The sequence below is a fragment of the Hippopotamus amphibius genome, chromosome 1 (assembly GCF_030028045.1).
Source record: "Hippopotamus amphibius kiboko isolate mHipAmp2 chromosome 1, mHipAmp2.hap2, whole genome shotgun sequence".
NCBI classification, from domain to species: Eukaryota; Metazoa; Chordata; class Mammalia; order Artiodactyla; family Hippopotamidae; genus Hippopotamus; species Hippopotamus amphibius.
Genome location: NC_080186.1, coordinates 97,875,930 through 97,901,287, shown reverse-complemented (window position 1 = coordinate 97,901,287; position 25,358 = coordinate 97,875,930). Strand labels below are relative to the sequence as shown.

At 48.5% G+C, this 25,358-nt stretch overlaps 1 protein-coding gene across 2 annotated transcripts in view; it reads left to right on the top strand.

Moving 5' to 3' along the window:
- The window catches only part of KCND3 (potassium voltage-gated channel subfamily D member 3), a 212,875-nt gene extending 191,252 nt beyond the window's left edge, over positions 1-21,623 (top strand). The window contains exons 2-7 of one of the 2 annotated variants that reach the window (XM_057745633.1): positions 10,711-10,873; positions 17,227-17,328; positions 17,657-17,746; positions 19,215-19,271; positions 20,450-20,697; positions 21,422-21,623. In XM_057745633.1, coding sequence (XP_057601616.1) covers positions 10,711-10,873; positions 17,227-17,328; positions 17,657-17,746; positions 19,215-19,271; positions 20,450-20,697; positions 21,422-21,623 — 862 coding nt within the window. The remainder of the gene's footprint in view (positions 1-10,710; positions 10,874-17,226; positions 17,329-17,656; positions 17,747-19,214; positions 19,272-20,449; positions 20,698-21,421) is intronic. The other variant, XM_057745643.1, reaches the window with a different exon arrangement.
- Positions 21,624-25,358: the final 3,735 nt, after the last annotated feature.

Genomic DNA, 25,358 nt, shown 5'->3' with positions numbered 1-25,358 from the left:
TGGTTTCTCTTCATCCCTATCCAATCCATCCTCTACTCTGCTTTGGAGTGCTCTTTCAAAGATGAATATTTAATCATCTTACTTCAGGAGAAAGTTCAGATTCTTTGGATTAACCCAGGTGAAAGTTCATGTGACCACCTCTCCAGCCTCATCTCCTGTCTACCCTTTCCTCCAGCCAGTAATTCCTTATAGTTCCTCAGGCAAGCCCTACGGCTTCACAGCTCAAGAAACTGGCCTCTGCTACTACCTCCGGAAGGTCCTCTGACCACCCTCCGGCCTACTTTAGAGGCCCCTCCTTCATGCTCACACAGGACCCTGCATACATCCTTCCTGTAGCATAATGGCATTGAACCATCATCATGATTTGCTTGTCTGCCTTCCTTACAAGATCGTAAGCTACTTAAGGGCAGGGGACACGTCTGTATGGCTTTGTATCCCTGGCACCTAGCAAAGTGACAGAGGTGAGGCAGACACCCAGCAGGGGTCTGATGAATCAGTCAATCCACAGGGATGGGGTGGAAGCTGTGGGCCCATGCAGGGTGGTGTGTGTGGAGTACACACGACGGCCAGGCATTCCTCCAGTGATCAGGCCGGCTCTCAACTGATTTATGACCTTGGGCTCTCAGTTTCCTCATTGGTGCAGTGACTGGTCTGAGTCTGGTTGCTGCCACCACTTTCTGGCTCTGATATTCTGTGAGTCTGCAGATCTGCGATCTCTGGAGAGGGGATGGTTTAGAGCAGTGGTTCTCAAAGTGTGGTCCCGGATCACCAGCATCAGTGTCATTTGGAACTTGGTTAGAATGCAGATTCTCAGGTCTTACTCCAGACCTACAGAATCAGAAATCTCAGGTTGGGGTCAAACAGTCTATGTTTCTTGTTGGTGGTGGTGGTGGTTTTTAATTAATTAATTAATTAATTTTTATTTATTGGCTGTGTTGGGTCTTTGTTGCCGCATGCAGGCTTTCTCTAGTTGTGGCAAGCAGGGACTACTCTTCATTGCGGTGTGCAGGCTTCATATTTGCCATGGTTTCTCTTGTTGCGGAGCATGGGCTCTAGGCGTGCAGGCTTTAGTAGTTGCGGTGCATGGGCTCAGTAGTTGTGGCTCGCGGGCTCTAGAGCTCAGGCTCAGTAGTTGTGGTGTGTGGGCTTAGTTGCTCCAGGGCATGTGGGATCTTCCCTGACCAGGGCTCAAACCCATGTCCCCTGCATTGGCAGATGGATTCTTAACCACTGTGCCACCAGGGAAGTCCCTAACAGTCTATGTTTTTACAAGCCTTCCCGGCAATTCCGATGCACACTAAAGTTTGAGAAGGCTGGTTTAGAAGAACAGCTTTGTCATCCAGCACAATTGCTGTTGAGGTGGCAAGACAAGGTTATCGCCACAGACTCTCAGTGCCCCTGCAGGGCAGGCCAACCACAGCAATGGCCTGGAGAGGTCACACATCACCTTTGCCCAGGATTCTTTGCTGGCAGAACCCAGAAACACCTCCTCCCTTAGCACCTGAGAGCTTCCCAGAAGGGTGTCTGGTCTCACACCTCTTTGAAAATATCTCCATTTCCTTGAAGCTGTTTTCTCCTATGGACTAGCCAGGTCCTTTGGCTCGTCTCTCTCCTCCTGCATTAGGTCATAGTAAGAAAGAGGGTGCTCTGCAGTTAGACAAGCCCGATGTGGAATACTGGCTTGGATTAGCTGATGATCCTGAGCATGTTAACTTAACCTCTCTGAACTTCAGTTTCCTCACCTCAAAAATGGGGTTAATAATACCTCAGAAGGTTGTCATGAAGATTGAATGGCACATATTTTTTTAAGCTCTTTATTGGAATATAATTGCTTTACACTCTTGTGCCAGTTTCTGCTGTACAACAAAGTGAATCAGCTGTATTTATACATATATCCCCATATCCCCTCCCTCCCACGACTCCCTCCCACCCTCGCTATCCCATCCCTCTAAGTCATCACCCATCATCAAGTTGATCTCCCTATGTTATGCAGAAACTTCCCACTAGCTACCTATTTTACATTTGGTGGTGTATCTATGTCAATGCTACTCTCTCACTTCGTCCCAGGTTCCCCTTCGCCCCCTCTCAACCCCAAATTGCACATATTGATGTTAAGTAAAAATAAACTATTACTGGATTGTCACTGTGATTGTTAATAGATTCCAGTGCTCTGAGCCTCAGTTCTCCCCTCTGGGTCCACCCCTGCCTGCAGGTCTTCAGAGGAACCTCAAGGTTCCAAAATGTCAACCCATCCTTTTGGCTGCTGGCTTGCTGCTGGGGTTCCCTTTGCAGGTGAGCCCAGGAGCGTGCCTAGCTATAGGGTCGTGATCAGAGATGCTGCGGTTTTCTTTTTGGGGGACGGGGGACATGTGGTAGGAAGAAGCAGTGATATAGGGCTTTCATTTCATTTCCCAAGTCCCCCCTCCTCGAGAATCAGCAGCGCAGGGCTGAAGTCATTTGTGGCGGAATGGTTATACTGCTGCCCTAGATCCGGTCGCCTGTGAGGTCCCCCCTTGCTCTCTAACTGGACTGCTGTCCGCTATGTGGGGTCCTCGGAGACCATGGCTTTGTGCTGTTGTAACTAGGTGTGTATGTAGGGACTTTGAAATCCAAGAGGCTTGATCCATGTCGCACTTCTACAACTGGCTAGCCAAGCAACCTCGGCATATTACTTCATCATTCTGTGCCTCGGTTTCCTCAACTGTAAAATGAGGGTAATCATTACATCTATTGCTTAGGGTTGCTGGGAGGAACATATGAGATCATGGATTTGCAGTACCCGACGTGATTTTAGAGCAAAAAAAAAAAAAAGTTACAGCATTGCTGCTCCACAGGAGGGGATTTGGACCTGAAAAGATGCTGACCAGATGTTTGTCACGGGGTGAACTTATCAGCCAGGCTGGTGTCTTTAGTGTCCTCCAGGGTGGTCTGCCATTGTCCTTTGCCCCCAGAAAAGGAGGCAGCCACAGGGGTCTGAGCACCTGGAACTCGCTCTGGTACCCGGCCTGCTCTAACGCCTCTCCTCACCCTGACTCCAGCCACCAGGACAGCTTTCATCCCCCAGCTGCCTCTCCAGCAGGGGTTCCAGGAGCAGAGGCAGAAGCCAAGTTCAGAAGCAACCCAGTGGAGAAGGTGGGTGTAGAAGTGGGTGTAGCGGGGAGGCCGAGACCTCCTCCCTGCAGAAGCTCATCAAGGACATGCCTCTTTGACTGAGTTCCCAGCAGCTGGGATGGGCAGTAGCCTGGCCTCCAGTAAAGAGCGGACTCCCCACCAGATGGGCAGCCCCTACCTGAGGGGAAGGCAACATCAGACCGGGGAGCTTGGCTTGCACTTATCTCTCAGCACCTGGAGAAGGAAATGAAGGCAGCAATTAATTGTACAAGGCGGGTGGTTTGTGCAGCTTAAGTTCAGATAAAAAGTTTAATTATCCCTAAGCCCTAATACAAATTAATTAGCCTTCCATATTAGGAGGGTAAGCCTCCCTGCTCTTGCCACAGCCCAGACATCACTGCGGATTACCGAGGGTGATGTGCCCAGAGAGAAGCAGGGAGGCCCCGAGCCCCACCCAATCAGGGGCAGAAAGCTGGCTCCACGCTGGCCCCAGCTAAGGGCTGTGTGTGAGTCCTAAGTCTGGGGTGAGCACCACAGCCCACCTATACCTGGCACGTCACCTCCAAGAGAGGCTTTCTCATCCCTTACTTTTCTCCACCCTCAGAGCCAGGATGGGGGGTGGGGGAGGGGAGTCCTTATTTGCCTGAGAGAAGGAAGACAGAAAGGAAATAAGGCTATGGCTTAAAAATTTTTTCTAGGCCACGACATTTTCTGTTTTTTCTTTCCTCACCCCTTTCCTTCCTCAAAATTCCACGGAGAAAATAGGCCATAGGGGCCACGAGGACTTAGGAAAACACTATCAGCGAGCACCTCATCTTCCTGCCCAGGGGGCCCAGGAGGGGCTGTGGGACAAAGGGCGCTGCCGGTCACGGTCATTATCGTCCTAGTAGCTGCTGTCTAATGCGTGTGTACCGTGTAACAGGCATTTAGCCTCTGCAACAGCATCACAAGCTATGCTTTCTTCATTAACTGACACCTTCCACCAGCATTTATTGACGTGATCTGAGCAAGGGAATGACATGCTTGGATTAGCGTTCTAAGACTATTGTTCTCTGTGAATTAAAGTGCAAGTGAAGTGTCTGGCTAAGGGGCTTTCGCGGAAGCCCAGTCTAGAAACAACGGTGGTCTGGACTCAGGGGTTTATAAAGGTCTTAACGTGTGTCAGAATTGAGCCGTTTATTGATACAAATGGTAACTCATCTAATCCCTGACAACACCACTGTGAAGTAGATACTAGTATTTTATCGGTCCCAGGAAACTAAGGACAAAGTTAAGCAACTCGCACAAAGGTCACCCAGCTAACAAGTGGTAGAACCAGGACTTGCCCCAGATCGTCTGCTGCCCAGAGTCCACACTCTTAACCGCTACACTGTACTGCTACCACTGAGGGAGCAGAGATGCTGAGAAGGGGGTGGGCTCCAGCTGACTCCCCCGAGCCCTCTCCCACGACCACCCTCTTCCCACCCCACCCACTCCCTCAGAGAAGCAGGATGTGACAGACAGAGCAGGACAATGGAAACAGACCGACCCGGGTTTTAACCCATTAGTTCTGCCTCTTACTACTCAAAGACCTTGGACAAGTCACTGTCTTCTCTGGACCAGCCCCTCATCCCTAAGCAGGGTTAACCCTACTTGATAGGGCTTTTGTGAGACTCAGTGGTGCCAAAGTCCCTAGCACAGGCTCCAGTACATTGTTCCCTTTCATCTTTCCATTCTCCGTCCCCTCTTCTTTAGGCCAAACAATCCTGTTCCTTTTATTGTTTCCCCTATGAGAGGATTTCCAGACAATTCACCATCCCACCCTCCCTTCTCTGGATATGACTCAGTTAATCAATGTCCTATAGAATATGTAGTGCCCAGAACTCCACACAGCAGCCTAGAAATGGTCTGCACCAAGGAGCAGAGTCCAAACACCCACTCCCTTCTTCTGGACAATGTGCCCCAATCAATTCAGCCTAAGGCTGCGTTAGGTCTTCAGGAGCAGCATCACATTGGTGGCTGTGTTAAAGTTAATTCCCCCCAGTGATTTTTAATTTGGATAGCTTTTAAGCTGGTCTCTCCCATCAGCTATACAAGACATTGATTATTTGAATCAAAATGCTGGTGTTGTCATTTATCTTTGTTAGAATTAATCTGATTGATTTCACCCATGATTACAACCTGTTAAAAATCCTTTTGACTCCTAAAGACCTCAATTCATAGTAGCGCTTTCATTCAGAAATCTGAAGAGCTTGCTTAAAAATAGTCAACCATAGCCTCATCCTCACAAGCATCATCATCACCATCATTGTCATTGTCATAGGAGCCAAATGGAAGAAGGTAAAACAAAAGCAGTAATTTGTTGGTACTCAGAGTCAAAAGAAGGCTTTCACAACTAAACCACAGGAAAGGCAAAAGTGAAGCTGGTCCTCAGTAAGAATTAGGACAGGAACTCAGACCTCCATCAGATTTCCCTTTTCATCTCTCATTTCTTTCTGCTGTCAGCCTGCTTCCTTTCTAACCACAACCTGGTTTTTCCCCGTGGCAGAAAGCATGGCTGCCAGCAGCTCCAGAGCTTTATGAGTTGCAGTTTCAACTTCCTTGAAAGAGACTGATCTGGTCTCAAGGGTAAAAATCCAGGGGGAGGGAAAAAGTTGACCGACATCATTAGCCAACAGTGTAAATGCAAATCAAACCCACAATGAGAAACTAAAAATAGAGTTACCATATGATCCTGCAATTCCACTTCTGGGCGTATATCCAGAGAAAACTCTAATTCAAAAAGATACATGTACCCCAATATTCATTGCAGCACTATTCACAATAGCCAAGACATGGAAGCAGCCTAAATGTCCATCAACAGATGAATGGGTAAAGAAGATATGGTATATATGTATACAATGGAATACTATTCAGCTATAAAAATGAATGAAATAATGCCATTTGCAGAAACACAGGTGGACCTAGAGATTATCATATTAAGAGAAGTAAGTCAGACAAAGAAAGATAAATATCATATGGTATCACTTATATGTAGAATCTAAAAAAATGATACAAAAGAACTTATTAACAAAACAGAAATAGACTCATAGACATAGAAAACAAACTTATGGTTACCAAAAGGGATAGTGAAGAGGGGAGTGGGAGAGACAAATTAGGGGTTTGGGATTAACAGATACACACTGCTGTATGTAAAATAGATAAACAAGGACCTACTTTATAGCACAGGGAACTATATTCAATATCTTATAATAACCTATAAGAGAAAAGAATCTGAAAAAGAATATATATATATAACATATGTAACTGAATCACTTTGCTGTGCACCTGAAACTAACACAACATTGTAAATTAACTACACTTCCATTTTTTTAAGTGGGTAAAAAAAAAAACTCCCCCCACCCACACACAATGAGATACTACATCATACCCACTAGGACAGCTAGACTCAAAACACAAATGGTAACACATGTTGGTGAAGATATGGAGAAATTGGAACCCTAATTTATTGCTAGTGGAAATGTAAAATGGTACAGCCACTTTAGAAAACAGTTCATCAGTCCCTCAAACTGTTAAACATAGAGTTACCACATGAGTCCTAGAGAAATGAAAACATATATCCACACAAAAACTTGTACACTAATTTTCATAACAGAATTTTTCATAACAGCCAAAAAGTAGAAAAAATCCAAATGCCTATCAACTGATGAATGAGTAAACAACATGTGGTGTCTCCATTCGATGAGATATTCCTCAGCCGTAGGAAAGGAATGAAGTGCTGATACACGCTACAACATGGGTGAACCTTGAAACCTTGGCACATGGTGCTCAGTGAAAGGAGTCAGGCACAAGAGGCCACGTACTGTATGATTCCATTTATTTAATGTCCGAAATAAGGAAATCCATAGAGATAGGAAGAAGATTAGTGGTTGCCAAGGGCTGAAGGGTCGGGTGTGCAGTGGTCACTGACTGCTGATGGGTGCTAGGTTTCTATTGGGGGTGATGAAATGCTCTAAAATTAGACGCTGGTGATGGTAGCACAGCTCTGTAAATACACTAAAAACCACTGAATTGTACGATTTAAGTGGATGCATTTTATGGTACATAAATTGTATCTCAATAAAGCTCTTAAAAATGAATCCAGGAAAGAACTCATTGACCCAGCTTGAGTCAGATGCCTATTCTGACTTTACTGCTTGTGGCCCGTGGGAGCAGGGGCACCGGGGAAGGCTGGTAGGAATATGGCAGCTCCTCTGAGACCCAGCTCCTCTGGACAGAGTTTATGTCATAATGGGGAGGGCAGGGGTCCGGTTCCTAGGAGGGGGCAGGGTATTAGCAGACAAAACAAGAGATGCCCACTGCACCGGCTATTTCTAGCAAGTTTACATTTACCCAGATACAGCCTCAAGTGCTTCTTCTCAATTATCTCATTAATTATCACAACAACCTTATACGTTAGGTTTATAAAATCCATTTATGTTGGTAGAGGCTAAGCTTACATAACTTCCCCAAGGACACTTAACCATTTAGTAAGTCATGTTGGGCTCAGGTTCAACCCTGAATCTGACGCTAGTCTCCTCTCTCAATCATTAGGCCACACTGCCTCCTTCTGGACTTATAGGAGCTGTTAAAAAAAAAATTCTGGAATGCACCACCGGAGACCTAACTTTAGATCCCTTTTTTATGTCATTTGCTTATTTACTCTTTCACTGAAGGAGAGCTTTCTAACGTGAAAATCAGGGACTTCCTTTGCTGGCCTGGGACCCCTGTTGGTAATCTTTGAGAAGGGCCAGAAAACTCGAGATAGTTATTCAGCCTCTGCTAGCCACACCGCTGTCCTTTCCGTATCCCTCCAGCTTGTCCAGGCTGTAGAGAACGGGGCGGGGGGGACACACCTTGCTACAATCACGATGCAGTAGGGCAGTAGGGCTATGACAGTCTCCTGACCCACCAGCCGGTTAACCCTCTCAAAACAGGAGCTAAGGGTCACCTGGCAAGCTGTGTGCTTAGTCAAGCAACGCAGCTTATTTTCCAAGTGTTCGCAAGCTGTCCGTTTAATAATCCACCCTCGAATTCTGCCAGCAATTGGCTTGCAGAATTGATGACTGCCCAGCCTGTTGGTCCGTGGTTCCTTAGACCTCCTTTCCTCTTCCTTAAATATATTGATACAGTAGTTTTCCATCTCTAGTCTCCTGGTAGTTCTCTGCTGCATCATGACTTCTCAGCGATCACGGGCAGTGGTTCTATAACGCCATCTGCACATTCCTCCTGTCTCCTGGGGTAGGATCCAGGTGGGCCTGTGATGGGAATCCACGGAAGACAGCTGGCCACTTGCCTGCTCTCCCCTCCCCTACCTTAAGCTCTGGATACTTTTTTTTTTTCCCAAATTTGTCCCGGCCTTCCCGAGATAAAGCATGTTCTTCTCAGTGGAGATAGCAGAGAGTGCATGGGAGTTGCGTTGTTCAGCTTTCTCTCTGTCATCTGTTTCCAGCAGCCCATCTGCCCAGCAGTAGGCACAGCTTTCCTTCCAGTGGATAAAACAACTTTCCTGTCGTCCTTAGGGTTTTTCACCACCTCAGTCCCTGATACGTAGGCTTCCTCACGCTGTTCTTACGTACCCCACCACGCGTTGTTTTCACATGCACCCAGTGTCCACCTCTCAGTCATGTCATCTGAAAAACCCCATCTAACATGACTCACTCCCAGGGGCAGCCCCCTTTTCTTCATCACTGTGATGATTTGAACTTGGAACAATCAGCTTCTCAGCAACAGAGACCATGGTTTTCAGAACATCTAGGTAAAAGCAGTAGTATTTATTATTTGTAGAGCTGTATACATCACGATAGGATTATGACCTAGGTTACTCTTATTATCTTCATTTCCAAGACAAGGAAACTGAGGCCCAAAGTCACATTCCCCCAGGGTCACACAGTTATTTTAGGGTAGAGCTGGGTGAGTCTTGAACCCATGTTGTCCAGCTTTGGAAGCCAAGTTCTCTACCACTTCACCGGGAGCCACTCCTGAGCATCGTGGCAGAGAAGGCAAACCTAGCATCAAAGTTCCCAGGAGGAGCTCTCACAGGCCTTACTGTCAGTGGCGTGACGGAGACAGCTGGAGCCAGGACAAAGGGCCTGGGCGCTGAAGGAGAAGGAAGCTGGTCCTCAAAACAGGGGCCGACTTCATAGGGTGTTGAGAGGCTTAAATGAGATCACTCACCCCCTCACCAAGTACGTGTCAACCACTGCACATCCTCCACAAAGCCCTTAGTGTTAGGTGACAACCTCATACTTCTGAATGTCTCCTCCATCCCCTTCCACAGCCTCTCCGGACCCCAGGAGCCTCACAATTTCAGTAGCAACAATTCCTGGTCACCCTAAGCCTGTTTCTACTCCAGACACCCAGAGGGCATAGAGGTAGGGGAGATGGTGTTTCTGGCTCTGGCCAAAGGAGTCATCACAGATCCTTGCTTAACGTGGCCTTTAAATTATCGCAGTAAAGAAGAGGCTAAACACTTAACCGCTATGCAGTGTATCTTATTGATTGGAGGAGAGAGGCTCTGGCCTGCTTGCCTGGGGCTGAGCAGGATCCAGGCCAAGCTGGTCCCAGGGGGCAGCTGCCAGGGTTTGAAGTACTTAGGAGAGTTTCTCTGAGCTCTGAGAGGAGCCAGCACTGTCCCACAGTGGCTTCACAGCTTAAGGGGCTGAGATCTGGAAACCATGGTCCCCTCTAAGACAGCATGGTTAGTAGAAAACAGATGAGAGCGGGAGGAGTGGGTTTTACTGCCAGGTGTACCCAAACGTGGGCCATCCACTTCATGTCTCTGAGCCTCGTTTCCTGCATCCAGACAACAGGGATCCGGGTTCAAGTTCACAGGGTTCATAGAGCTTATGTGAGGCAAATGTGCTTTGCAAATGATAAATCTCCACATGAATAGAAGGTGGTTTATTATTCATTGTTTTTATTATCGAAAATGAAATTGTGTTGTTCTTCTGCCTCAAACTAATCCGTGGCTCCTCTTTGCACTTGGGATGAAACCCATGCTCCTCGTCGTGGCCCACTATACCCTGCACGGTCTGACCCCCGCCTGCTGCCTCAGTTTTCTTTTGTAGAATCCCCCCACCCACCCACCCTGTACTCCAGCCCCGCTGGCCCTTTCACTGTTCCTAGGACAGGCCAAGCCCCTTCCTACCTCAGGGCCTCCGTCCTTTCTGTTCCCTCTGCCTGGCACACTCTTCCCCACAGGCGTTGCATGGCTGGATTCTTTACCTTCAGATCTTAGCTTAAATGTTACCTCCTCAGAGAAGCCTTTCCTGACCACGCTCCCCCAACTGGCACAACACCCATCTCTATTCTCCTCCTAGAAGTAGCCAGAAGTCACAGTGTTTTTATGTGTTCCCTTTACAGTCCTCACCTGGTAGGATGTTGGCTCCATGAACAGAAGGATCTTGTCTGTTGTGTTCACTCCTGGGCATATCACAGTACCTGGTACATAACAGACACTCTTAACAATTGTTGAATGAATGAACAAGTGAGTGAGTGAATGACTGGCAGGGAAGCCTGACTTGTTTCCCAAATGGCCCTTCTTCCTTACACCTGCTTCTCTTTCTTTCTGCCTCTCAGATATGGAGACATGGTACCCAAGACGATTGCAGGGAAGATCTTCGGCTCCATCTGCTCTCTGAGCGGTGTCCTCGTCATTGCCCTGCCTGTCCCTGTGATCGTTTCCAACTTCAGCCGGATTTACCACCAGAATCAGAGAGCTGATAAACGCAGGGCACAAAAGGTAAGCCTCAGACTCGGGAAGGGGGCAGGCAGCAGCAGAGAAGGTGCCCTTGGCCTTGGGCCACTGTCATAAGGAGCTCCTGGGAGAATCACTGCGCAGACAGCAGGTAAAGCAGCTCCGGGTGCCTTCCTACCTACCAGTGTCCTGCATTCCAGCCCTGGTCAGCCTCACAAGGCAGCAAACCCTCAATTACCCACAAGCTGATATGCTCCCTTTCAGATATTCTGTGCAGTTTCCTTGGGCCCTGGCTCCCCTCTCCAAGACCTCAGCCACCAACTCTGGGCAAGGCCTGGGCTCCTCCCTTTCCCAACCAAGAGCTTACTGGGGAACATAATCACTTTTCAGTACCCTGTAATAGCCTATACAAAACAAAGTGACAAAAATAAATTTGCTAAAAAGAAAAATGAGTCCTCTGAAAGGACAACATTCTGAGGCCATTGAGTTCAGGGACGAATGGCACAGCAGGCTTTAGTCACCTCAGGGTATCCTAGGATAAGGCACAGAACTGCAGTTGACGGTCAGGAGAAGTTCTCAGTGATGTCCAGTGACCACGGCTTAGGAAGGCAGGGCAAGGTGAGCGCCCTCTCAGCACCGGATGAGGAAAGATGTCTGAAGGCTTTGGTGCCAAGACAGAGCCTCCTTTCCTGACCAGTCTCCACCTTCTACCCAGAACACCTCACCCTCTCAGCCAGCTGTCGTTTACCTGCATTTTTAGGGCATCTGGCTGGTGAAGGTTCTTGGACCCAGGGGGCAGCTTTTCCTTTCTCTTCTCATCTGGGCTGAAATACTGCGCCTTCAGCATCAAAGCCTTTCTGGGTACAATGGACCGGGGGAGCCTCAAAGAGTCACTTACGGAGGCCTGAAACATTATGTCCTTAATTTATTCTGTCTTCATTCATTCGTTCCACCTACTGTGTGCACCTACTGTGTACACCTACTGTGTGCCAGGCCCTATGCATTGCACAACATGATCTTTTCTCCTGGCCTTCCATTTACAGGGATAACCCCCAAGTGGCAGGGCTTCCTTGATATATCAGAGGAATCCAGAATTTCAGAACAGATCTGTGTATGCTGACTGAAACAAAGTCTCAAAGTTCATGAAAGTTAGCTCTGAAATGTATAATAATTTACACGTAACAATAATATAATATAGATCACATAGTTATATAATAAATCCAGTTGGTCCCCACTTCCAGCATTTCCCCTTTTGTGTGCCCTTGTGGTCACCCCCTCCTCGCCCTACTGTCTCCCTCCGCCTGTGCGGAGATATATTTTGATTTATCTTGACCTGGGTCTGTAATGTTGTCAGCCTGCCTTGGATTGATCTGCTGTCCTCTCCATCCCCTCCAGAACCATCTCCTACCTCTCCACTCAAGGTCAGGGCTTCCCCAACTCCATCCTCTGCTAGCCAGCCCAGAAATAGAAGTCTTATCTCTTTCCCCATTCAAGTCAGCTGGCAAATGTGAACAATATCAAAATTCATGATGTTGTCCTTAAGAAAGGGTCAGGGAGAAACTGGCAATCCCTTTTCCAAATCAAGGAGCCTAAAGCCCTGAAGGGCCCCCCCTCCCTGGCACTGGGCGAGGGCTGTCACAGGGTCTTTGAAGAGCATTGAGGGTCCAAGGAATCCTCGGCTCACACACTAGCCCACAACAGCCCCGCTCAAGCTGGGCTTCAGCTGCCCCTGCGCTCCCTTCCCCTCCGTGCTCACACCCCTACCTACTTGTTAGAGAATCGCATCCACTGTCATCCCCACACACCCCCACACCCCCCCCCACACACCCCCCCGCAAAGAATACAACAAGGGCCACTCCTCTGCAACACTTTACAAAGCTCATCCTGTGTGCTTAAGATCCCGAAGGAAGGACTTCCCCCGTGGTCCAGTGGTTAAGATTCTGCCCTTCCAATGCAGGGGGCACGAGTCTGATCCCTGATGGGGGAACTAAGATCCCACATGCCTCGCAGGGCAGCCAAAAAAAAAGATCCCGAAGGAATTAGCTTGGGCGTCTTCCTCCCTCCAGCCCTTCAGGATGAGACTCCCTCCCTTCTGCCTCCCTCCCCACCCTCCTCCCTCTCCCTCTTTGCTTCCCCTTGAAATCAGAGTAAATATTTGCAGTGTTTTCACCTCGCCTGGATACTGTCTCTCCTCATGGTCGGCTCAGCTCTGTCTCTTTCACCTTGGGCTTCCTGTGAGAGGGGAAAAAAAAAGAACACAAGAATGCTGCCTGGGACTTCCTAGGTGGCGCAGTGGTTAAGAATCTGCCTGCCAATGCAGGGGACACAGGTTCGAGCCCTGCTCTGGGAGGATTCCACATACCACAGAGCAACTAAGCCTGTGTGCCACAACTACTGAGCCTGTGCTCTAGAGCCCGTGAGCCACAACTATTGAGCCCATGTTCCGCAACTATTGAAGCCCACGTGCCTAGAGCCCGTGCTCCACAACAAGAGAAGCCACTACAATGAGGAGCCCATACACCACAATGAAGAGCAGCTCCCACTTGCAGCAACTAGAGAAAGCCTGTGTGCAGCAACAAAGACCCAACACAGCCAATAAATAAATTAAATAAATAAATTAAAAAAAAAAAAAAAGAATGCTGCCTGCTTCCAGCACTGGGTCTGTCACAGTGAGGCAAGGAAGGCAGATCAGGGGACTTTGTAGGGAGCGGAGAGATGGGACAGGAAGGGGGTCAAGGGTGCTGATGAGAGTTCTCAGCCCAGACCGCGTACTCAGAAGCCATGAACGTAACCTCCAGCCCACCTGCCTCAGGTGGAAAGAAAAGGCTCAAAAAGTTCTCATCCTCTCTCATCATGACTGAGTTGCTTGGGGTTATAACTGAAATGACTCCACGTCTCTTTGCTGCAGAGATTGGGTTCTCTAAGCCAAGTGGACCGGAGATCAAGTAAGGAGGTCTAACAGTGATCGGTCAGAGAGAAGAGAACTTCTGAGTGGGGATTTTTTATTGGAACTTTTTGTTGAAATAATTGTAGATTCACATGTAGTTATAGCATTATCATATCCAGGGTATGGACAATGCTGCAATCCACCAATTCTATTCAGACTCCCCAGTTTTATTTGTACCTCTGTGTGTGTGTATTTGTGTGTGTGTGTGTGTGTGTGTGTGTGTGTCCCACCGTATCTTTTATAACCACATCCCCCGCACTCTACCTCCACCCTGTCTCTAAACCCTGGCAACCATTTATCTGTCCTCCCTTTATAAAATGGTTTCATTTTTAAAATGATATATCAATGGGCTTACACACTAGGTAACCTTTGGAGATTGGCTTTTTCCATTTCGTGTCATTCCTGGAGATTCATCCAAGTCACATTTATCGATAGTTCATTCCCTTACCTGGCTGAGCAGTATTCCCTGGTATGGATATATCCCAGTTACGATTAACAATTTGCCTCTTGAGAGACATCGAGTTATTATAAATAAAGCTGCTATTAATAGCCACGTGCAGGTTTTTGTGTGAACAAAAGTTTTCACTTCTCTGGGATAAATGCCTAAGAGTGCAATTGCCCATGTTCTCTTTTGGCTTTTCCCTTTTTCTCTCTTTTTCCTTCTTCTGCCTCTCCCAGAACAGAGATGTCAGTACGCATGGTCTAAGGGCACCTGCCAGCCAGACAGCTAGGAAGTGCTTCGTCGTGAAACGCTTTCTCAGGGCCGACGGAATTCCTGAGCTTATTAGCCTGAACCTGAGACTGTCCCCAGGGCGGCAGCATCCTCCATCCAGACCTCTCCTCCAGCCCTGGATCTCTACAGATGTTGAAAACACAGCTTCCTGGGCTTTGCTCATCAAGTTAAAAACCTGTCTGAGTGGAGCTGAAACTCAGGGAAGGAGGAGAGGGATGCTATGGAAGCAGCACTGGGAGACTGGAAGACCTGAGCTGAAGTCTTGCCCTGGATACGTCGCTCCCCCTCATGTCCTCCATGTCCTTGTCTTTAAAATAGCCTAGATGATCCCTGCATTCTTTTCACTCTCACGCTGTACTCATGGCCATGGAAGAGAAGGAGGCTGACTGGTCTACACAGCCCATCACAATGGCTTTATTAACGTGGATTTCTGACCGACTGTGTAGGATCATCTTCCTTCCTGGGCCATCACAAGCCGTGCTTGAGCAAATACTCAGTACAAAGCTCTGTGCTAGGTGCTGAAGATAAAAATATGCATAAGTCACAGGCTCTGGTCCTCAGGAGCTCAAAGTCAAGCCAAAAGTCCTCACCAAATTACATATGCTGGGTATGGTTCTGTAAATACAGTGCAAACCTCTTTATCCTGTGTGGGAAATGATTAAATGATATAGTGCATTTGATATGACAATCTGTTGCTTTAATAGAGCCCAGGGTAAGATAAGATTAAAAGAAGTGCCACAAAGGAGAGCAGGAGAATCTTTCATCTTGAGAAAGTAATGAAGACAGACCCCAGATACAAGAAAGGTCTGGCTCTAAGTGGTGCAATTCAAATTATAGAAGGCTATAATGAGCTTGACACAATTGGATTTCCATATGCGGCTCTCAACACCCAGTATTCACCGAAAGCAATAACAGCCACATCTTTAAATGAGGAAGAACTTGCTTGAATGTAGGCATTGAGCTGAGGGGAGGGCTGAGCAGGATTCCCAGGGAGGAGAATTGTCCTGCACCTTGAACGTGTGTTCTTTGCTCAGAGAGAAGAGGCATGATAGGGCTTACTTACCATCCATTCTCTCCCTGCTTCCTCTTTTCATCCTCCGTCTGGAGGAGAGTTCTTCCTCAGGTTTACAGGCAGATCTTCCCAGCTCAAGTGCTGACCTCTTCGCCATATTTAGAAACCAGGGAAGGTCGTTGAATTGTTCCTACAAGGACATACTGGCCACAGGGGGATTTCCCAGGAAACAATAGCTATCATGTGTTCTTTGTGCTTCTGTTGACAGCTTGACTCCAAGTTGCTGGCCTCCTTTTAGCAGATGAGCCAGCCCAGCAGGACACTTGGAGGGGACACTTCCCCATGCTGGGGAGAAGGTGACAAGCAATGAAAATTGCCACAATTTTTTCCAAGGACTCCTCTGCTCAGAGTCCATGCTGAAATTAAGTGTGGGTTTTCCCAGAGGCAGGAGGAAGGACCCCTCTGCCCCACAAATAGGACTCACAAATTGGTTTGTGAGTCCATGTGGACTCTTCTGCTTCCTGGAGCTGGGTCTAGATCCACAAGAGCCCAAACGTGAAGCTGCATTTTTTGAAACCAGCAGGAACCCCTCTACCCGTCCCTTCTCCCTCCCTCCCAAAGCCTCTTTCCTCTTAGGGCTCACTCTGTGGCTGTGCTGCTGTCATGGTGACACTGATCATGGTTATTAGGAAGGAGAAGAGAAGCCAGCCTGTGCAGTGTGTCTGGCCTCTCCCTTGGCCTCTGCAAGCAAGAGAGATGGGCTTGCATGGCTGAAGTACCATGCAGCCCTCCCGCAGGATCTTGCTGAAGGCTTCCCAGGATGGAGCTGGGGAGATTCTCAGTCGCCGTAGCTAAAGCCAGGGTGGTATATGGAAATGTGTTCCATCTTCTTCTCTCTCACACCCACACTGGCCCCTCCTCACACACACATGCACCTACACTCACTTCCACAGACATGTACAACAAAATATACATATATTAACACATCCATGCATGAATCTCCTCCCAAAGACAGACATGCAATTGTAAATTCATTTATTGACTTACAAGTTACTACGCACTGGGGATATATTGGTGAACAAAACAAAAACTGCCGCCCTTGAGGAGTCTACATTCCAGTAGGGGTGAGAGAGAGTATCAAGATAACTATATAAAACATTTACTACCTTAATAATGAATGCTAAGGAAAAAGTAGAAAGAGGGGACATACACACTCCTTACTTTTCTCATAATTAACTGGTATTTGGGCACCTGCTGTGTGCAGGGAACTGGACTGGACAGCAGGGGAGAATCAGGAAAGCTATAACATGTGCTCCTTTAAAGAGCTTGGAGTCTAGAGATGTGAAATACCCCAGTGCAATACTGAGTGAATAAAGGTCATGAAATTTGGGGAAGGAGGGAAGACTTTGATGAGTGATTCTCCCTGGCCAGGATCACACCCAGGCTGGAGAGACGAGTAGAAACCCCCAGGCACTCTGACCATGACCATGCTCACTCTGTACAGGGGGCCACAGCCTGTGGGACCCAGTCCCAGGTCTGTAAACAGAGATCCCTGCAGCGGGGAAGAAGCAGCTTCCTCCCCTTCATCAGACATCACCTCGGAACCCAGTCTTGCTGGGGCAGCCCACTGTCACTGGCTTGGCCAGGCTCACTGTCTTTTTGTCTCTCAGTCTCCCTCACTCTTTCATTCTCTCTGCCAATCACAGAAGGCCCGCCTTGCCAGGATCCGTGTGGCCAAAACAGGCAGCTCCAATGCCTACCTGCACAGCAAGCGCAACGGACTCCTCAATGAGGCACTGGAACTGATGGTAGGTGCCTGGAGGACCTGGGGCCGGGAGACAGAGGGGAAGACGGGCTTGCTTTCTCTTCCTGGGGGCACTCCCTCCCCAAAGCCCCAAACTTTCCCTAGGTAGCAGCCTCCCCACCACATGCCTCTTCCACAGGGTTATCATCATTGCCCCTAAGCCCCCTTTAGCTCAAGGGCCCCCAGCCAAAGGCTAGCTTGTTCCAGGGTGACCCTAAAATTTGGTTCATCTAGATTCTTCTGGTCCCTCCTCCCTTCTGTGTAGAAATGAAGGAGATGGAGAGCAGGAGAGCCATCAGCTTTGTACTCAGTCTCTCTTCCTCTCTTCCTAGGGCACCCCGGAAGAGGAGCACATGGGCAAGACCACCTCACTCATCGAGAGCCAGCACCATCACCTGCTGCACTGCCTGGAAAAAACCACTGTGAGTCCTAGCCCACTGCCACCTCCTTTCTCATCCCTGACCCCTGACCCTTCTCTAAGGTCAGAACTTACAGAGTGAGGACCCTGTACCCGCATCCTCGCCCTGGGCCCAGGCTTCAGAAGTCAAAGTCTGTCCCCTTTAGATCTGAAAAGTAGCGATGTACTCTATATCAGCCATCAGGAGGAAGACCCCAAGGAGTGGGGCAAAGTCACCAGGGTCAGGAGGCCAGCAGCACAGAGGAGGCCATTCCCCTAGTCTTTTCACACACACCCCACATCCATCTGCACGGCCCATTTCTTAGTTACTGAGGCCTAAGGGCTCTGACTGTCAGTTTCTCAGTTCTGATGGGCATCAGTCTTCAAAACTAGAGCTGAATTTATACAGATTGTCACAGGACAGCAGAGAAGAATGTCGATTTTTGTCCTATCCCTGGGGCCGGGTTGACGCAATTTGTGGGTCCCTTTTCTCCCTCCATTCTACTTGGAACAGGAGACAGTGAATGAAGGAGGCAGGGCAAATGTTTCTCTAGCCAGGGATTTACCAGTACCACCCCATCTCAGTCACCCTGCAATTCCCACGGAATTCAGATTCTGAAAGGCTTGTTGAGCCTTAGGGTGCCCCAGCTGGAATGTGGAATGATGCTTGTGCCTCACCAACAGACTGAAAGGAAGGGCAGTGGGGCCAACCCTGGACCCTTGGCAAAAAGCGTTAGGAATACTTGGGAGGGAGGAGAAGCTAGGATGGACAACCAAAGAGAGACAAAGTAAAACTCCTCCCTGTTCTTTCCTAGGACCTCCCTCCCCCAAAAGCCTATGGTCAGGGCTCACAGCACACGAAGGAAGGAACTTCCTAATTCTCAGTGTTCCACATCCTGGCCTCCCATGTGTGGGGGGAGTAGCTGTTAGATGGCCCTTAGTATGAGCCAAATGTGGACACTGTGGATGGCAGCTGAACCCAATGAGGGCTTCCAATGTGGGAAGGTACTCTGAAAACCCTAGTTTCCAGGACTTATATATTTCCTAGTGTCAAGAGCTGTATGTGGGTATCTAGAATTTCTCTCAAAGACTCAGCTTGCCAAAGAAATAGGCCTGGACCCAACTGCCCTTTCCAAGTTGCATGTGCTGGGTGGAATGTGTAAGTTGAAAGGATACGGGTGAAAATACTTGGGTCTGAAGGGATGGAATGTTGGCATTGAAGGGGTGGAATGCTGAATCTGAGGGAAAGAATGTCGGACTGTGGGGATATTGGGATTAAAGAGATGGAATGTTGGATTTTAGGGGAGGAATGTTGGACTCAAGGGGTGGAATGTTGGGACAAAGGAGGAAGAATGCTGGGAGCAAGGGATGGAATGTCGGACTGGAAGGGTGGAATGCTGGGACTGAGAGACTGAATGTCAGAACTGAGCTTGGGAATGCTGGAATGTACAATCAATGGTGTTTTTATCTTCTGTTGGCATGTTGTCCTGTAGGGGTTGTCCTATCTTGTGGATGATCCCCTGTTATCTGTACGAACCTCCACCATCAAGGTATAACTTTTTAAAAATTCAATTGATGTCTTTCTCTCTGATTCTTCTGAGTCTGTGGAGTCTCCTCCTTTTTACCCCCTGGTGTGGTTCTCTGCATGTGCTGTTGATACTTCTGGGGCTTATCCTACCTCTGCTGTCACACCCAGTACCAGCTCAAGCTTCCAGTTTTTTTTGTGCCTTTCTGATTCCCTTTTTTGACCGCCCCAGGGGCTCAGAGGGGTGGTGGAACATGGCACCAATGTTGGTATCCTGTGAGTGTCCATGTGCCACGTCTGTCTGTGCCACAACTCCCCCAGCTCCATGGGAACTTCTGGTATTGGCTGTCAGGGCTGGTCTCTCTCTGACCTCTGTTCTCATGCTACTTCTCTTCAGACTTTCTCCTCACTCTGGCAGCCTTGGCCAGACCATTCATGCCACAGATATTTAGTCACCTTGGCCAAATAGCCATATTTTGGTCATCCTGGGTTCCACTCCACCCCATCCTGATGGCTCCATCAGGAGTCTGTTAGCATCCCCTTCCCACGCTTACACTTGGCTTAGGGAATCCTCTGCCTTTAGGTATATTGAGGATTCATACCCCATAAGCAGGTGGGAAAGAACCAATAATCAAAGGAAATCGTAACCCTGACAGTTTGACCCCATTGGCCTTCAAGAGCAAAGCTCCCCAGTGCTGTGGATAATTCAGTGCCTTTAAAAGCTTATGGCTCACGCTTACTCAGGATTCAGAAGGATCTCGCCCAGTAAATCCAGAAAAGACAACCTAGCATACCCACTACCCATCGTCAGTGACTCCTTACCTGCCACCCCTGGGGAGATCCTGTCAAAGCCTGCGAAGTCAGTCAAGTCTTTGCTCTAGCTGGAGGATGCCCCTAACTCCCTCCACGTCCTCTGTATCCCTTCAGCCAAAGCTGTAGATGAAATGAATGCCACATCATTTCACCACCGCAGTCTCCGCCCTTCAGTCTGATGACCAGGGCTGCCAATGGGAATCTCTTCCTTCCTTCATTTGATGCCTGTGGGGCCTCCCCCATGACCTGAATGCTTCCCTGTGCTCCAGGCAGCTGGGAGCCCTTCTCCCAAGGCCCAGAACAGAGGCAGGTAGCCATACAGAGGAGGGGGGGCTCACCCCCCTCCTTCCTATCTCCTTCTCTTACCTCTTCTCCCTCTGCTTCCCACAGAACCACGAGTTTATAGACGAGCAGATGTTTGAGCAGAACTGCATGGAGAGCTCAATGCAGAACTACCCGTCCACACGGAGTCCCTCACTGTCCAGCCACCCGGGCCTCACGACCACCTGCTGCTCCCGTCGTAGTAAGAAAACCACACACCTGCCCAATTCCAACCTGCCAGCCACCCGCCTGCGCAGCATGCAAGAGCTCAGCACGATCCACATCCAGGGCAGCGAGCAGCCCTCCCTCACGACCAGGTGGGTGGCTCCCAGCCCCATCGCTCCCCAAGGCTGGAGGTGCTCCCTTCACGGAGCGAACCGGTTTCAGCATTAGGAGAATCCTGGGGGCCCTCAGCCCTCCCCCCCCCCTTATCTACTGCATGAGTCCCTCACCTTCCTCCCCCCACCTTCCTTCGCATCCTTGCAAGTCAACCCAAAGGCCCCTCGTATGCTTTGGAGGATACTGTAGGGGGTTTAGGCCCAATGTGGGGTTAGATGCTAGAAAAAATAACAACAGCAACAAATCCAACATTGACCTGCCCTGGTGCAAAGAATGGACTGTTTTCTCAAGGAAGGAATTTTCACAGTTGTGAAATTGTACACAGTTTCGGCTTGTCCCAGGCTGATTTTGAATCACAGACGGACTCTCTGCTTATATTTAGGCCACTTCCCACTCCCTCCAATGAGTTGCAGGGAATTCAGGGAAACCAAAATCAAATGCCACAAGTGATAGGAAAGCAATCCACTGGAGGGAGAAACATATACTCTGAATTCCAAAGCCCAATATACATGACTTTCCCAATTTGGGGTCGTTTAGGAATAATAATCAGAATGGATACTTACAGGCCGATGACGAAAAGCAGAGACGGAGGGACACCCAAACCCCCTCCTAGTTACTGTGAGCTAGACATGTAGAGGGTTGAGGAAGCTTTGGGACACCAGCAGGATGAACCGTCGTCAACTCTCTCTTTTTTCACCCCAGTCGTTCCAGCCTTAATGTGAAAGCAGACGACGGACTGAGACCGAACTGCAAAACGTCCCAGATCACCGCAGCCGTCATCAGCATCCCCACCCCCCCCGCGCTGACCCCAGAGGGGGGAAGCCGGCCACCCCCTGCCAGCCCAGGCCCCAACACGAACATTCCTTCCACAGCCAGCAACGTCGTCAAGGTCTCCGCCTTGTAAAGCCGCCGGACAGGGGGCCGGTGCGGGTAACGGGAGTGAGGGGGGCTGGCATGTTGGTGGGTGGCCGCTGCGACCACTCCCTCCCCCTTCCCCACTATGTCTGCCCGCCTGTTGCACCCCTAGCACTGAAACGTGTGCCTGGAAGGAGAAAGAGGCAGCAAAGGGGCACCTGGGGGTCACGGCTGCTCGCGTGGACAGAGCCCTGTGCTACTGCATCTCGCTGGGGCCAGGGGAAGGCAGGGCGGGTGGGGTAGGGATGGGATGGTGGGGGTATGGGCTGAGAGCCAGGACAGGGCCCGGCGGGGGGAGCCTCAGACCAAACAACCATTGTTTCTGGAGACCCCAGTGAGGAAAATACAAGACCAGGAGCAGCACAGAGGCCGAGCTGTCACATGCAAAACCGGAAGAAAATATAACACTGTGTATTTAAGCACCTTTTTCAAGGCTCTTAATGGATAATATTTATTCATGGGAAAAGGTGGAAAACAAAAACACCAACGGAGTTTTGTGAAATGTTTTTCTCCATGGACCCAATACCTTTGAACCAAAACAATGCATTTTGTGAGGTGTTTTTTTTTTTTTTTTTTTTTTTCTCCTTTTATAGAAAAAGCTTTTAGGCTAAGAAGTCAGTTACTGCTGAGTTCTCTGTCTGTTCCCCCAGGGAGGTGAGGTCAATCGAGCCTGGGCCCCACTGCCCAGCTGACCTGCACAGAGCTGTCAAGTGACCACACAGCAACACTCACCCTCTGTCCGTCTGTCTCCTTTGTCTCTGTACCTCTCTGCTTCACCCCCTGGCTGTTTTTCTCTGTGTCCAGCCATCTGTCTCAACATGGACCCCAGTGATCCTGAGACATGCTAGTAAAGCATTCTCCACTGCCAAGCACCTGCAGACTCACGCCTGGGAGTTATGTTTGTGTGAGTGCAGTGGTGGAAGAGAAAAGAATAGAGCAAAAATGGGCATTTAGGGATGAGGGAAGTCCACCTTAAAGAAGAGAGTGCTTCCCTTGTGGTTGGAACCACTGGCGTTGTTTGAAGTTTCCACTTCTGGGGAAGAAAGGGAATGACCAGATTTATCTCACTGGGATCTTGGAAAAGGAAATAGGCAGCACCTGAGCGGCACAGGCAATGCCGGTGTGTGCCAGTGAAGAGAGAACAGAAGAACCCACGGCTCCCAGCTGCAGTCAGCCCCTGTGGCACCTTGCTCTGTACCCTTCTTTCAGGACCCACCATAAAGCCCATCCAGAGCTCTGCCAAGAGGCCCCATGAGCAGTTTCCTGCAGAGAAGGCAGTGGTACGGGGACCAAGCTCCTGACTTATACCTGAGGCAACTCCAATGGAAGCTGCAGAAGGTTAAGCCCGTGTGCCTCATGAAGGATGGTCCAAAGAGTGAAAGCAAGTAAGAGATTACAGATGATTCTTACCTGGTCTGAATGATGCCTTGAGGTCTGAAGAGTCTTCAGGCCTGATGTCCCCGGAGATAACTGAAAGGGGGGAGAAGCCCGATCACCTCCTTGCAAGTGAGGAAGTGAGTATTATTTCTGGAGAATCTGGAGAACCCGGACACATTTCTGTACAAGTGGTTTGCAGCCTGATGGGGCTGAGAACAGCATTTCTGGAATCCAATCAATCTTCACTGATTTAGCAGAGCAGGTGGGCCTCGGGTTAGTGACAAGGCCCTTTTCGCTTTCCCCAATCTCTACTCTATTGCAGTCTCTCTAGCCTGGGTTCTGAGATACAGAAGCTCCTTGGGAACTCATTATCCCTTCGACAGCTTAGTGGTTAGCTGTTTAATTGTAGGCCAAGAATTTTTCTGCCCATGACAGCCATCCAGTTGTTTCACTAGCCAGGAACCTAAAAACACCTTCAATGGGCTTCCCTATGACCCCAGCTCCATTGACCCTGCAGAAGGAGACAGTCAAAGCGTTGTGAGGTGGCACCTGACTAGAAGGTGAGCAGAAGGCCAGAGGAGAGGGAGTCTTCTACCTTACACTATCCTCACTGACCACTGACTGCGTCCTTTCTCTGGGTCTAGCCTCAAGGATTTCCCCCTAACCTGAGAGTGGGGTGGTTCTGCCCCCTGAGCTTGTGGTGTAAGTACACAGAAAAGCTTTACAACTACAGAGGAATACGTGTGTACACACAAACACACAACAACCTAAACGCACTTGAGAATAAGTACTTAAACCCATTCATGTCATACATGTATCTCATTAGGGAAGACAGAGAACTGGACTCCATTTAGAGGGCAGGCAAAGGACTAGAAAAGGAATTTTTCTTTTGAAAGAATGTGCAATGGAACAAAGTTAGGAAGGTCTAAGTCTCTAAGTATGTATCATAAGAACTGAATGAGGTAAAGGATAAAGAGGTAAATAGGAACATGGTTACATACACATACAAACTGTCTGTGTTTAAGAACAGATCGTCACAGGGTTAGAATAATGACCGCTCCAACCCAGCTTCTGTTTGGTAGTGCACTAGGGGAGCTTATTAGTGGTTCCCAGAAAAATTAATGAAGAGATTTTAAAAATCATGTCCCAAATAATTTACTGATTTTTTGACCCTAATGAACCAAATGTTTTGTATTCCTTCAATTTCATTCCCAAATCCCACATTACACCAGTTCCTAAAAGACCATTAGACTAACCCCTTCATCTCCATGCCCCAATGTAGCCTTAGCCAAAGGTGAGCGACCCAGTTCACTCAAGAAAATGGCTCATCTACACAACGAATACAGCCAGACAACACGGCTAAAGGGCATTTGGAGGTAAACAAAAGGGCCAAAGTGTGCCAACTCAGCTTAATGTCTGACTCATTGGCCAGTGACTGAAAAACCAGGATAGTATCAGGGTTTTCAGGGGGCAATGGATTTCTGGTGAAATGACTCCATAGTCCATGAACGACTTCAGCGTAACTGAAGATTTACAAAACCATCTATCCCATCCAATCCTACTCAACATTAGGGAGGGTTAAATGCAAACAAACCAATAAGCTACATTCAAATGAATGGAAACTTAAAAAACAAGGAATTAAGAGTATATCAGAACTAGAAAAGATTAAAGAATACCTAAGTCATCTTACAGTACAGAAGGCTGAGGCTCAGAGAAAGTAAGTGACCTGCTCAAGGTCATGCAGTCATTTAATAACAGGGCTGGGACCAGAACCCAAGTCCCTTGGCTATTAGTCTAATGCTTTTTCCAGTGTACCCACTGCCTCTCAGAGAAGACCCATCAGAGATTACTTGCTATAACTACAGACATAGTTTTGTGTGAACGTCAATTATGACTTGGACACAGCCCTTGGAAACCGCCTGATTGTACTAATACAAACCATACTTTGGAAACCATCGTCCACTAGATAGAACCAGCTATGGACTATCAATTCTGTCAAAAATAGGTGAATAAGTGAACAGTCAGGTTTCTTCGGTCAATTGCTGTCTCTCCTCAATGAAGAGAGGGGCTAAGACAACATTTTAAAGCATACCTTCTATCGTCCTTTTAATCCTTTCCACAACCTCTGGCAGTAGCAGGTCAAGTAACTAAACCCTTGATTCACAGAGAGGAAAACAGGAAGAAGCTGAATGACATTCAAGTTCACATGGCAAGTTAGTGGCAGAACTATGATTGCAATCCAGGGCTTAGACATCTAGTCCTGGGGTTTTTTCCTTTACATCATGTTGCATTACTCTTGAGGCTTGCTTATATTTTTAACATCTGAATTTCAAGGGTGGTGATTAGG